The following is a 14,745-nucleotide window of genomic DNA, read 5'->3' as shown; positions in this document are numbered from 1 at the left end:
TAGCTATTTGGTGGGGTTCCAGAAAGATGCTTCTGTGCAGAGTGAGCGATAACAGTTGATTTTGCTCTATTTTGACATGTTTTCCGGTGTTGTGCCGATTTATGTGACCCTATAGTAGGCGCTATATTGAGGTAATCCTAATCCCAATCGGTTACGCTTTATTTTAAGGTGTCCTTGTTACAGTGTAATTACTGAATAGGCTAATATTATGTTATTATGTAGGGTTAGGGTCAGCATCAGGTTTAGGCTGAGTTGCATGTAATTAGGCCTATAGTTATTACTATAATAACTACATGTAACATATGAAACAATGACATTGTTTGTTACACTGTTAGGCTACTCCTAACGCTAATTCGGTGGGTCGCAGAATTCGACATTTGCATATGTCGAATGACTTGCAGTGGCCATCCACGTTCACAACCACATGGCCATATTCGTTTAATTGATTTAATTTGCTGAATTATTTGAATCATTCATTATTAGGCTACAATCACAACAGTCTTATAACAATAAGTCATTGTTGTGCACATAAACTAGTTTTATCTTATTTTTGATATTGAATAAAATGACAGGGTTTCGATCGTCACCTTTTCTCTTAAACTGACTTTTTTTTCTCTCGGACCAGTCACCCGAAGTGTAAGAGCAGACTATTCAGTGACTTTCAGGGTGGTCGACAAGTATTATGCCTATGACGTAAATATAAAGAAGTTCTAAATAAAGTTGTTTTGTTTTTACATGATCTTACCGCTGGAACGGCGAACTGTTGCTATGGTAACCTCCTCAGGCGATCGCGACTTCTGTTCGCTGGCGGTTATTTCGCTCACTCTGATTTCGCTAATCCAAGTTTTATGATTACAAAAACGTCGTTCGGAAACACGGTTTTAACATATAGGGGTAGGCAACTTGTGTAAAAACAATGCATAGGGTTCAGGCCTTTTTGGTGTTGGATAGACCCCAGTTTCCCCCTAATATTACCGTGCAGAGATCATACAGTTGAGATCATACAGTTCCTCATTTGGTAGTTTGTCAAGTTTTCAATTTTTGCGCATCATTTCATATAAGTCTGAATGCAATTTTTTTTGTAGATTACAGGGGACCGTGAGTTCTCTACATTCTTATCGATTTGTGGAACGCGAAGCGTGGAATGGCTTCTTTAATAATGCATTTGGGTGAAAGGTCACAAATATGAGTTGGAACAATTTTGCGTCTACGATATTATTATCGTTTAGGTCTGAAGAAGTTCACAGGGGCTTCTGCACTTAGCATTTATTTATTTTATTTTATATAGGCTATATTTTTTTTCTTTTTGCCTGAAAAGAGAGTTCGTGTGCGCTGATGATCTAAAGAGGTGCTCTTGCCCTTTATTGATTGCTTCTTGGAAAGAATATGAATGTCTAAATTCAAGAATGACAATCCTTTATTAAGTTAATCAAAGTAATACATGCAAATTATTCTTCTTCTCCCATGAGCTTATTAAAACCTCTCCCCTTGAATTTGAAGAAGTCCATTTATTCAGTTAGCGTCAATAACGCGCGCAAATATCGCCATGCAAATGAAAGTTGATTAGAGTAAATTAGAGACTTAGCTGCTATCTGACCTTGTCTGAGTTTTATGTAAATTTTGTAAAAACGACACAAGGAAATAAATGACATTTAGACATTCGTATAAAAGAAGTAATCAAGTGGTTTTCAACGGGAAGAAAAATAATTTGTGTCTTTCGCTAAGCTTTATCATGAGCCGGAGAACATCACAGAAGGAGGTCATGTAGCCTATTTTGGAAAAATATTGTACCATACCATCTTGACACATAGGAGGCTATCTATGGGTCAATGAAAAGATTTTTTTTATTTATCCCAATCAATTGAGTATACTTTCATACAGAAATCATTTCTTGTAGGCTATACACATCTTAAGTTAGGCTATATGATGAACATCTTTTCATTTTCTGAATCAAAATTATTATTTTTGTGAAGCTTTAAATAAAATGTGTAGCCTATGTGGTATATGAGATTGAAAAACCAAAGAAAAATGGCTCATTAAAAGGTAGAAATTCTTGATAAAAGAAATGTTGGCAGAAGTAGTTAGGCATATTCATTCATTCATTTATTTATGTATTATGTATTTAATTTTGTTTTTAAATACAATTCATATTTGAAGAACTTTTTGTCTGCCAAATTAGTTAGAAGATAGAAATAATTTGCAAGAAGTTCATTTGTTGTCATGTTATCCAAAGCCGAAAAAGGACCTATTTAGACTCCTATAACTAATTATTTATTTATGAATAAAAATGCATGTTCTTGATATGTTTTTCATATCTTATTTTTTGTTTTAAGGAAAACAAATTGTGTATTCAGGCCTTCAACGTTTACCTTTTGTACTTTTTTAGCCTACCTTTTTACTTTTTATTTGATAGGTTACACCATGTGACATTTTTAGAGACATTTGCTTAAAATTTAATGTAGGGCATTGTGACAAAAAGTTCCAACTGTTTTGATTTATAGATAGATAGAATACCAAATATGTTGTATTGGTTCTACTGACATCTAGTGGACCTGTAAAGCATCAGAGGAAAACTGGAAAAACCCCAAACTTGCCTTGCACTGTAGGCTAAAACTTAGCAAAAAAATGTGCTAGCCTATAATTCATCGAGGCCCGTGAGATGTTGATAACGCACCAAACATTATGTCTTGGGGTATTGTTAATGAGGTCTGTGGATACTTATAGGGGATAATCCACAGCAGTTCATCAGAGACTTCATCTCAAATGAAATTAGCTTCCTGCGTGGCGTTGAGATGGCTTCTCTGGAGTTCAGCTGTGATGGTAATGGCTGCTGTGACAAACTCTCCTCATGGCTCAGTCCAGCTCCGTCCCTGTCTCCAGTCACTGCCTCCACACGAGGCCAGTTATTCTATTCCCCTCTTTCTTTTTCTCCTTCAGAATTCTAGCTCCCATAGTTATGTTTGTTTTGCTTCCCTGTAGGTGGCAGATTGGAAGTGGTCAGGGGTGGCTGACAGTGATAAAAGGGGATATTTCGCTATGTTTGTGTGCTTGCGATGGACCGAGATGTGTATGTGTGGAAAGGCCAAGAATTTTATGTGAATGTATCAGAGGGCATCATTAGTAGAAGTTGACTGCTCTCCAAGCCCTCCAGACCAATTTAGTGGGAGAGACAAAAACGTTTTGAGCTCTGAACTGCACGATGGGGAGCCGAGTGAAGCCATGCAATCTATATTGGATTTCTTACTTCTCCATTTCTTGGTGCTTGGAGTCCCTGTGGTTAGGAAGTAGTAACAGTAAATTCGGTCTGTCCCTTTGGGTCATGGCGCACTCACCTCTGTTTGCGACAACATGAATTTAACAGGGTCAAAAAGCGACAGTGGCCATGTGAGGGTCATCCACTATTTTGTTTCATTCTCATCTCAATTCATTGTTTTCCTCTCCTTCACTCTCCCAAATGCAAATGCAGATTTTCTCCTTGAGCTTAAAAAGAATGAGTTTGAGGCGACACACTTGGCTGCATGGTGTTGTTCAGTTTAAGCATCTGCAATCAGATATTACCTGAATCCATGATTTCTTTGATATTAGGGCGCTAAGCTATCTAGCCACATCTGAACCATTACAGCTATAGCTCAGCTTGTGCGATGTTATAGTACTTAATGCATCAGTATTGGTCTATAAAAGTGCATTTTTGTGCATGTCCAAACAAACACACACAGATACATTTCCACATAATTCCTCAAATAAGTTTTCTGAGCAACCAGCTGCAACAACTGCCAATGGGATTTTCAACACAAGTAATTATGTTTTCGCATATCGCCCCCCCTCCCTCCTTCCTAAAAAAAATAAATCTTTATAACTAAGCGATTCAAAAGCAATTTTCTCTGTGGGAAGAGAATGTAATTTGCTATTCAGTGACATTCTGATGTGTAAAAAACCAGGAGCCGGTGGTAAAAGGTATCTCTAAAGTCTGTGTACAGTGCATTAATGGGCATAACCGGGGGAGGAGGGGAGAGATGTCAGGGAGGGCACCATTTAATGACTCCAGAATAATCCCTCTCTCATTAGTGAAGGCTCTGAGGATCCACCGGGGCTTGAACTGGTAGAGCGTGGCATGCCGCTACAGTCTTTATCTTCATATTAAACCATTTGCATAACATTACAGCCACTGGAGAGACTCCCTTAACAAGGCCAGTTGCTCTTCATTTTAAAAGGGGACAGTGGGTGTCTCAGCGAATCTATTCGGCGGTAAGTGGAACTACTGCCGGTGCAAATGCAGCGGGAGGTGAGAGAGATCAGGATGCAGCATTTGGAAGCATATTTATCATACACTTGCTCATGCATCAGACTCGGTTTGAGGTCCTTCCAAAAAATCCATACACACTAGCTGTACCATCTATCCTGAATTGTCAGGATTTACGGATCGCCTTGCATCCAGTGATTGTGAATTGCTCTGGACGGAATGTGAGGGGGACTGATTTCAAGTCCATCAACATGTAGTTTGTCCAGGGGGGGAGAACATCAAGGCTATATTTCAGAAAATACTCTTGCTCATCTGTTCACCTATCATGGGCCATTTTTGTCACTCTATTGCCAGTGGAAGAACGTGGCTTACTTTAAGAAAGGCGAGAGAGAGAGAGATAGGCGTAACAAAATTAAAATCAGTCATTTTTTCCCTGAGGAGCAGATCAATTTCCGCAGACTGGGTCGAGATATTTTCCGGCATTAGTCTTTCTCGACTTGAGCACAGCACCTAAACGGCCTGCCAGCGGGAGTCTCGGCACAGCTGCACGCTTCAGTAGAGAACAGTTACTTCTGCCGCTCTGAGTTTATTTGCGCCTCACCATGAGAATTGCCATAATTTACCCCACCAACACATCACCTCCCCAAAAGATGAGAGAAAGGGAATAGTGTGTGGAATGAAAGAGGCAAATTGATTTGACGTGATATTGTTTTCTGTTTTTTATTACGCCTATTCATTTTCTCAGAAAGAAATGCACAATTGGACCCGTGCCTGAATTCGGTGTCATACTGTGGAACCTTACACACAAACCCTGTTGGCTATGTTTAAATTATGGAAACAACTACAGCATTTGAATAGCTCTGGCCTACTCAAAGTGCAGTGCAGGGTGAAGCACGTACACCGTACAGATTTCCTGTATAGACTTGTAGCACCATCTTTTTAGGCAATAAGACCTTTGAAAATTACACCCTTCTGAGGTGATACCAGAATATCTAAGTCTCTAGTAACATTAAAGGGATAGTTCACCCAAAAATGAAAAATCTTTCATTAATTACTCACCCTCATGTTGTTACAAACCTGTAAGACTTTTGTTCATCTTCGGAACAAATTAAGATCCTTGGGATGAAATCTAAAAGCTTTCTGTCCCTCCATTGACAGCTATGCAACTACCACAATCAAAAAGTTCATAAAGAGATCATAAAATGAGCGGTTTAGTTCAGAATTTTCTGAAGAGACATGATCGCTTTAAATGATGAACAGAATGAATTTAGGCTTTTATTCACATATAAACATTCATCAACTTGTGGTAAACGGAAGCTCAAGCATGTTCGCTTGACGTGCGAGAACCAATGAGGTTCGTTCGTGTTACGCAGCACGTTTGAGCTTCCGCAAGGTTTGTTTTTGCGCGTCAAGCAGGTTCGGTTGAACTTGTTTATATGTAAATAAAAGCCTAAATTAAATCTGTTTATCATAAATCGATCGAGTCTCTTCAGAAAATTTGGACTAATCCACTAAATTCATGTATTTACGATCTCTTAATGAACGTTCTGAATGTGGTAGTTGCGTAGCTGCCGAAGACGAACGAAAGTCTTACGGGTTTGATGAGGGTGAGTGTGAGAGAATTTTCATTTTGGGTGAACTATCCCTTTGTGAACTTATAGGACGATCAAGGTAACTTTATAACTTTAAATTGTGGTCATCTAAATGGATGGTAAATTACATGAATTGGAATCATATATGAATCAGCAGGTTTTCTTGTTAAATACATGTTAATAAAATGAATACACCATTAAACTAGAAATATATTTGACCAGATGGGGAGGGTTGTGACAACTTTGTTCTTACTGGACACACAAAAATTGCAGCAACAACAACAAAAGCCTATATTTACCACAGTGTAAATGTGATCAACCTATTAGCTTCTGATTTGTAGGCTAAATAGGCTATTTCTATATTTGTTTCCAATTTTATTGGCTGTTTTGAATTGGCCTACATTTTTCGAAATTGTTATAGGCTAATATTTCCACAGATATGGTTAGCTATAATTAAGGTTTGAGATGCATAGTTAAACTTAAAAAACAACAACGACCCGAACACTGATGTAGGCTACTAACAAAATCCTACAACACTCCCTGGACTCCCCCATAGTGAACAAGAAATAAAACATAGTAAAGAAAGGCCTACGTGCATTTGTTAAAGGACTGAGAAATGGACTTTACTATCTTGCCTCAACTGACATTTGCTGTAGGCTACCTATGCCAGGGGTCATTCTTTGAACGATTTGTGAACATTAAACCTCGCCTCCCCTCTTCAACGTTGCCCAAATCTCTGGTTGCGTCACGAGTCGTGTCTGAGTCTAATTAAAACCATATTGAGAAAAACGTAAATACGACCCAAGTTCCTCCCTCGGTCCTCTGCAGGGAGAGAGCGCTGACTCGGTACGAACGGATTGAAGGGACGGACGATCTTCTGTGTCATTTGTGGAAAGTTGCAATTCATTTCGAAAAGTTTAAATATTAGGCTACTAACGTTAGATCAGTAGGCTATATAACGCACAATGGCTGGTCTAAAGGTAAGTGCACGTTGGACTATACTTTTACATACCCTATATAGTATCGTAAGTCTAATCCAGTTTTATTTATCAGCTTTTTCCAGTTATTTAACGGTTTCGTCAAAATACTTTTTTTCAAACATAGTTTTTTTTTTAATATAATTTTTTTATATATTTTACACACACACATATGCTAGCCTATATACCAAACGTAAAAACTATGCTTGCTTTTTATGTTTTGCTGGAGACTCACTTCACTGGCACATCCTATGAGTAGGCTATAGTGATGTCCGAATCTCTCTTTTGAGTCGGATCTTTTCAATGATTCGCTAAAAATGATTCACAAATCCGGTTTTGGCTTTGTTTCCTAACACCATATTTAGCCAGTAGATCGTAGAAACCTAAAGAAAAGCCTAAAAATACTTTTGCGAAATTTCCCGAGCGATTCTCGAGTGGACAACTCATCTGGAGATTTAGTTGAATTTCTGTATTATTTAATGTAAATGCAAATATTCAAGTTAGTTAGTTTATTGTTTTATGAGCTTAATTATTGGTCTGATCAACAAACGTAACTGGGATACATGTCATTACAACAAAAACCATAATTAATAAAACTTAAACAGTATGGCTTTACTGGAATAAATATATATCGCTCAACTGGTTTTATGAACCGGTTCGTTCAAGCGAATTGCTTAAGAGAACCGATTCGAATGGAATTGATTCAAACATTGCTACATGAGGAGGATTTGGAGGGCGTTCCAACCTGACCAATCAGATCACTGGAATCTGCAGCTGCCCAGATGAGGTTAATCACTGCTCCACTGTAAAGCTGTAGGCTACATAAAACTTTTTAGGTTTATGAATGCTTTTCATCAGATTATTAGTTTTAAAGAACAAAGTCATAATGTCAAGATGCATTTAGCATAGTCTACCAACAGTGGACTCTTGCTGATCTCAATTGTCTTCTTGTAGACAAGAATGTAAACAACTGACCAATAGAAATATCTTTTTTTACTGGTGTTTTCAGATGAAATCTTATATAATTATTGTTTATTGTCATATTTTACCCCTCCATATGTTATGTTTTCAGTTAGCCTATTCAATCTAATTTGAGATCTTTAAGAGCTGCTCTGAACACATCTGCAGATGCATCATGACTAAGCACATTTGTCGTCGCTCACTCATAGGATGGAGGAGATACTGGGGTGGTTCTACACAGCTTCTTTTGTGTTTTACTATTCTCTTTTATCACCTTTTGCCATCTAGATCATTCTGAAAATAAAATGAACTTAACGTAGTCAAATAACTGTGTTGCAGTACATGAGTGGTTTTGGCAATGAGTTTGCCTCTGAAGACCCTCGCTGTCCAGGATCTCTACCTGAGGGACAGGTAATACATAACCAAAACTTTGATCACCTGCCTGACTTATAAACATTGCACATCAAATGCTCAGTTTAGATTATTGTCTTATAGAACAATCCACAAGTGTGTCCATATGGCCTATATGCTGAGCAACTCTCTGGATCTGCCTTCACTTGCCCACGGTCGACCAATAAGCGAAGGTATATGTAGCTTTGAAAAATGTCATGTCAGTTTGTAACATAACAGTCCAACCTAAACTCTTAAGATTTGTAAGAACTGAGCATAGCACACTTATGTGTTTATAGCTGGCTGTACCGCATTTTACCCTCTGTGCGCCACAAACCTTTCACTCCGATGAGCTGTGGAGATCTCACGGAGAACTGGAATGAAGTGGAGCCTGACCCCAACCAGCTACGATGGAAGCCGTTTAACATCCCCAAATCTTCAGAGAAAAAAGTGGATTTTATATCGGTAAAAGATTTCATTCTTTCACGTACTACTCATATTTCCTTCATATTTTAATAATCTTCAGTCCCAGCATTAATTGGATATTTTCAGGGTCTACATACTGTCTGTGGAGCTGGAGATTCAAAATCTCGTAATGGAATCGTCATCCACATGTACACCTGTAACACTTCAATGACTGACAGGTCAGTTTGAATTGGATTCAACTCACCAATGATTTTAATGACCTTAAAGGGATAATTCACCCAAAAATGAAAATTCTGTCATAATTACTCACTAGTGTCGTTCCAAACCTGTAAGACTTTCGCTCATCTTTGGAACACAAATAAAGATTTTTTTAGATGAAATCCATCCCTCCTCCTAGCCTGGATAACGTCAGACCACGGGTCTGGGAACCACATGTTCATTTTCTCGTATTTGAGGCGTGGTTTACGAATGCCCAGAGCCGTTTATTGGGCGCTACGAATGTCTATCAAATGCGCCTGTACGTAGCTCATAGCCAATCGTTTCAATTATACCAGATGACGTATGTAGAGCGACAGAAATTCGACGAGGAAGAAGACGAAATAAACTTGCGTTCTAAACTACTTAGAGAACACTATCTAAGGCTGCATCGAAAGGTAACTTCGCGTCTGATGCCATGTTGGATTCATAGATATAAACAAACTGCTTCGGTGTGTCGCATAGATGTCGTCAAGCGGCAAGACGCTGCTCCCTCCCCGTTCTGTGATTGGTTCCCTTTTTGAGGGGAAAATCTGGTCCATGGTGTCCAGGCTGCCTAGCAGCGTGAATAAAATCGCGCTGCGCGCAAGGCAGCATGGGGGAACCCAGGCTACCCTCCTCCATAGACAGCAACGCAACTACTACTTTGATGCTTCAAAAAGTTTATAAAGAGATTGTAAAACTAATCTTGAGAGGTTTAGTCCAAATTTTCTAAAGAGACAAAATCACTTTATATGATGAACCAGTGAGGTTCATTCTCGTGTTATGCAGCACGTTTGAGCTTCTAAATTTAATGGGTGAACTATCCCTTTAATTCTTTGCTCATTATGTTTTTTGTAAGATGGTACTTTTTTCTTTTCATAGATGTTTCCAAAATGCAGATGGGGATCTCCTTATTGGTCAGCTTGTGGTCTTGTTATTCATTGCCATATTTTTTTTACAAGATTATTATATTTTTTATTTTTCAGGATTAATAGTTTATATAGATGCATCTAAAAGTGATTTAGTTGTAATGCCTTTTAATTAACACTGCAATCTGTGTTTCAGTGCCTCAACAAGGTGAAATCCTGATTACTACAGAATTTGGGAAGATGATGGTGGAGCCCAATGAGATTTGTGTCATTCAGGTGCCTCTCTAATATCTAAGATTTCGGAATCGGTATAACTTTTTAATGTTTTTGAAAGAAGTCTCTTATGTTCACCAAGGCTGCATTTATTTGATCTAAAGTAAGTAAAAACATGGATATTGTTTTGTATTTTAACACACTACCCGTTTGGAATACTTACATTTTTTTATGTTTTTGAAAGAAGGCTCTTATTAATTTGATAAACAGTAATAATGTGAAATATTATTAAAAGATATTATTACTATTAAAAGAACTGAACATATATTTTGCTTACATTTTAAATTTAATTCATTCTTGTGATGCTAAGCTTAATTTTCAGCATCATTACTCCAGTCTTCAGTGTCACATGATCCTTCAGAAATCATTCTAATAATATACTGATTTAGTGCTCAAGAAACATTTATTATTATTATTATTAATAATATTAAAAACAGTTATGCTGCTTAATATACATGTTACATACAATATTACATTTCTCCAAGATTCATTGATGAATACAAATCTGAAAAGAATAGCATTTATTTTAGATATAATTTTTTTTTGTAACAATGACAATAACAACTTCTTTACTGTCACTTTTGATCAAATGCATGCTTGCTGAATAAAAGTAATTTCTTAAAAAAAAAAAAAAATCGTACTCAACCCAAACATTTGAACGGTAGAGTGCATTCATCTTTGCATTCAATATTAGAGGGACACATTTTTTTTTTTTTTTAGCAAGGGATGCGTTTTAGTGTTGATGTGTTTGGAGAGACCAGGGGATACATTCTAGAGGTTTTTGGAGCCCATTTTGAGCTGCCTGACCTGGGTCCTATAGGTATGCACAACACAATTTCTTATTTAATGTTTCTGAATAACATATTGCTTTCATTGGCTGCTGAGAAAAGTCCATTAATTTGGTTCTACAATGCAGGGGCTAATGGACTGGCTAACCCCAGGGACTTCCAAACGCCTGTGGCTTGGTACGAGGACCGCACTGTAGCTACCGGTTACACCATTGTCAACAAGTACCAGGGAAAGCTCTTTTCATGTCAACAGGTACCATGAAATTATCACGTCATTAGTCATTTCCATTACTCACACTGCTGCATCAATAAAGCTCTGAATATTTATGGATTGCACAATCTCTACAATCCATGCTGGATATGTTTTTAATAAGATCAAGATATCAAGCATTAAGCATTCATTTTGCACTGAATTTATTTCCCTGTGTCCTGTCGAGTGAATAATTGACTTGTTACGGCTGTCAGGAGCAAATTAGAGAAAGAAAAAGTAGCATCATGAAGCAGTATCAACATTGTAACAAAGAAAAAAAAAAAATGCAGTTAGAGGACATCTACACATTGAGCAGACAGGTCCCATTAAATGTACTTGGTTTAAATGGTTTACAGTCTTGAAGGAGAAGGTACTGCCTTATCCTGTTGTTTTGTCCTCCAACTGAGTGCTAAAATTGCTTAAATTAGCTTATTATTTGCTTGACTGGGAAAATATGTTTGTTTTGTGTGTATGAGTTTGTTTTTTCTCCGTTTTAATAGAGTCTGGTAGAGTTATCCCAAGAACTGTTATGCCTGTGAGATTACAAACCTTTGGGTCCCAGAAACCCCAGGGTGCACAGAGAGTGTCTTTGTGTGACTGAATGTAACTACAAAAACAGTCGTGTTCTTGTTTGAGTCCCTGGATTTGTGTTTGTGTGTACAGTTGTGACTGATGTTTTACCTGGATGTGTGTGTGTGTAGGCCTACATGTGGGTGGGTTGAAACAACAGGAGGGCGCATGAGGGTCAGGACAGCAGGCAGTCTTTGCTTTAATGAATTATATTGATTTTACTAGCAGCATTCAAAAACCTGCCTGCTGCAACATTATCAAGGGAAGGGTGTATAAAATTGCGGTTTTTAACGAAGACATTTTTTTCGCCGGGGTTTATTATTACTTGCAGTACCCATGTTTTTGTCATTTTAAATGTGTTACAATAGGACTTTTCGCCATTTAATGTGGTGGCATGGCACGGAAACTACACACCGTACAAATACAATCTGGAGAACTTCATGGCCATCAACTGTGTGGCGTTTGATCACGCAGTGAGTAATTTAACGTTACTTTATTTGACGTCTTAAAGGGATATTCACCCAAAAATAAAATAAAAATTTGGCATCACTTACTCACCCTCATGTTCTTCCAAACCTCTATAAGTTTATTTCTTCTGTTGAACAAAAAGAAGATATTTTAAAGAATGTTGGAAACCAGACAGCTGACGGTAGCCACTGACTTCCACAGTAGCCTAGTAGGAAAAAAAAAAAACTATTAAAGTCAATGGCTACTGTCAACTGCTTGATTACCAGCATTCTTTAAAATACCTTTGTTTGTGATATAAACACACACACACAAAAAAAAACTCAAAGGTTTAGAAAAACCTGAGGGAGAGTAAGTGATGAAATTTTCAAAATGAACACATTTGCACTCTCAATCGAATTACCCGACTTTTTATTCCCAGGATCCCTCGATTTTCACCGTTTTGACAGCCAAGTCCACTCGCCCAGGTGTCGCCATAGCAGATTTTGTGATCTTTCCCCCTCGCTGGGGTGTGGCTGACCGTACCTTTCGGCCTCCCTACTATCATAGTAAGTCTGCGCTGTTGACCACGTACTTGTATTGAAACCAAGTGAAGTTTTAAGCGGTTGATGAGCGCCCTCTATCTGTGCTAAAAGGGAACTGCATGAGCGAGTTTATGGGATTAATCAAAGGCCACTATGAAGCGAAGGAAGAGGGTTTCCAGCCTGGAGGAGCCAGTCTCCACAGCATAATGACTCCACATGGCCCTGATGTCGACTGTTTTGAGAAGAACAGCACAGCTCTTCTTAAACCAGAGCGAGTTGCTGAGGGCACTATGGTAATGTTTATATGTTTCGTTTTATAATACATAATGTAAAAGGCCCGATCAGGTTTTAAACAAGGCTGTATCCAACAGGCATTCATGTTCGAGTCATCCTTCAGCATGGCTGTGACCAAGTGGGGATTGGACACCTGTCACCGTTTGGATAAGAACTACTATAAATGCTGGGAAGCATTAAAGAGTCACTTCAATCCAAACTGGAAACCCAGCAGCAAATAAAACATGACGTACATGGTTAAAACTCGAGAGAATGTCAGTCATCATCACATTTGATTTGCCTGACATGTCGATCAGTGGTTCACAATGGTTTTATCACTACATAAAAGAGGTTTAGTTAACCAGAGATGTCACAATAAAACCTGCTATTGGAATATAACCAATAAAACCAAATGAAATGACAAAAATACAGTGTGATTTCTTATTATTTGTCAATAACAGTGATAAAACAAGTTTCAACAATAAAGCATTTTATTTAGTATATTAACAAGTACTATTTATTACAATAAACAGTGAAATCAGAAAATGATTTTAGGTTGACAGCTTATAGGGGCGCTCATAGGTCCCTGCCTTCATCTTGGCTTCCCTTTTGTCCTGGAAAGATAGGAGGAAAAACATCATATAAACTTTGTAATTGTCAATAAGCATTCAGGATAAGAAGTGAAATCATACGATGTGCATTTCCACTCACCCTGTCCGTCTTAAATACAAAGTATAAGACGAAGAGAGGTAAAACTCCAAACAAGCCGCCCAGCAGTGATGTTTTAGCAGTTGGTCTGAAGTTGGGATAGATGTTTTTTCCGCGAGCATGTATCCACCTTGTAAGAGCAGGATCCTCCTACGAATAAAAACACATGGAACTTTATCACCTGATCTCAAACATGACAGGTTATTTAACCTTCTGAAAGTTTCAATAATGCAGTTGTCAGTATTTTAAGTAATAAGGCAAACAACACACTTAGGAGGATGCATTCTGAATATGATCTTTCTACATAAAAACAAGTTAAACTTGAGGACATAGCTAGCGAGCAGTGAAGGTCACTCACTGAGGGTTCAATATAAAACATTCTAAAACAGGAATGGGGACTAAATAAATATTTATAATAACATTATAAAATGATACGTTTGTTACAATATGCAACCAAAGCGATTTATACATTCATTGTAACCGTTTTACTCCATGCTAATGTTTGCAGACTGCTCTTTGGTTCGTCTTACAATAAGCTCTTGCCGATGAGGATTGTTTAGCTGCAGCAGATATTGCCTCTTCAGTCGTGACCGCAGAGCCGCTCTAGCCTCCTCAGACCGCCGGTACTCAGGTGAAAGATTGAAATATTCGGCTGGATCTAATGTTTTTGGCCGTGTAGCCAAAGGAGCCTCTTTGTAGTTCGCCATGACTGCGAACGGCGAAAACACGCCCTGACAAAAAAAGGAAAAATCTGATTGGCTGCGCGTGTTCACGAGTCTCGCGGTATTTCAGAATCTCGCCAAAGATGTTTACTGTACCATTTTTTTTTACTACAACACATTTATAATATACATTTATTTACTATTATAGTTTTTGTTAATGTTTTTATATTTTGTTTTAATTTTAGATTTTAAATTTAATTTTAATAATTGTATTCAGTAATTGTATTGTTTTTTTTTAATCAGCTTTTAATCTGTATCGGTTTTATTTAGTTTTAGCTATTTTAGTATATATATATTAGTATATATAACGAAATGTTGCCTTTGCATCTAGCTTTTTATTTATTTATAATTTTCTCTCACGTAATTTTTTATGGTTTTAGGTTTAGTTAGTTAACCCTGCATGGTGTATCACTAAAAACATATATATTTTAAGAGAAGATTCTTATATATTTAACCTTTTTAAAATATATTTGACCAATCG

At 37.6% G+C, this 14,745-nt stretch overlaps 2 protein-coding genes across 2 annotated transcripts; one reads left to right on the top strand and one right to left on the bottom strand.

Annotated features, from left to right (window-relative positions):
- Positions 1 to 6,507: 6,507 nt before the first annotated feature.
- hgd (homogentisate 1,2-dioxygenase) lies at positions 6,508 to 13,256 on the top strand. The gene is made up of 13 exons (XM_084398941.1): positions 6,508 to 6,812; positions 8,109 to 8,180; positions 8,265 to 8,353; positions 8,459 to 8,624; positions 8,712 to 8,803; positions 9,705 to 9,739; positions 9,888 to 9,967; positions 10,685 to 10,784; positions 10,881 to 11,005; positions 11,941 to 12,045; positions 12,459 to 12,585; positions 12,673 to 12,854; positions 12,933 to 13,256. Exons 1-13 carry the CDS (start codon positions 6,798 to 6,800, stop codon positions 13,074 to 13,076), a joined length of 1,332 nt encoding a protein of 443 aa, XP_084255067.1. The 5' UTR covers positions 6,508 to 6,797; the 3' UTR covers positions 13,077 to 13,256.
- A 51-nt stretch (positions 13,257 to 13,307) lies between these two features.
- On the bottom strand, positions 13,308 to 14,285 carry ndufb4 (NADH:ubiquinone oxidoreductase subunit B4). The gene is made up of 3 exons (XM_084398953.1): positions 14,073 to 14,285; positions 13,546 to 13,692; positions 13,308 to 13,448 (listed from the first exon to the last, which is right to left on the bottom strand). Exons 1-3 carry the CDS (start codon positions 14,247 to 14,249, stop codon positions 13,386 to 13,388), a joined length of 387 nt encoding a protein of 128 aa, XP_084255079.1. The 5' UTR covers positions 14,250 to 14,285; the 3' UTR covers positions 13,308 to 13,385.
- Positions 14,286 to 14,745: the final 460 nt, after the last annotated feature.

This window comes from Rutilus rutilus (assembly GCF_951802725.1).
Source record: "Rutilus rutilus genome assembly, chromosome: 24".
In the NCBI taxonomy this organism is placed as follows: domain Eukaryota; kingdom Metazoa; phylum Chordata; class Actinopteri; order Cypriniformes; family Leuciscidae; genus Rutilus; species Rutilus rutilus.
The sequence above is the reverse complement of the archived record's forward strand: the minus strand, read 5'-3'. Positions and strand labels throughout refer to the sequence as shown.

Bases quoted from the DNA above. Each gene is read 5' to 3' on its own strand.
- hgd (XM_084398941.1), top strand. The intron at 8,625-8,711 runs GTAAAAGATTTC...GGATATTTTCAG, and splicing joins AAAAAGTGGATTTTATATCG to GGTCTACATACTGTCTGTGG. The intron at 9,968-10,684 runs GTGCCTCTCTAA...TTTTTTTTTTAG, and splicing joins ATGAGATTTGTGTCATTCAG to CAAGGGATGCGTTTTAGTGT.
- ndufb4 (XM_084398953.1), bottom strand. From the start codon at position 14,249: ATGGCGAACTACAAAGAGGCTCCTTTGGCTACACGGCCAAAAACATTA. The intron at 13,693-14,072 runs GTAAGACGAACC...TTTTATTCGTAG, and splicing joins CTCATCGGCAAGAGCTTATT to GAGGATCCTGCTCTTACAAG. The intron at 13,449-13,545 runs GTGAGTGGAAAT...CTATCTTTCCAG, and splicing joins TTGTATTTAAGACGGACAGG to GACAAAAGGGAAGCCAAGAT.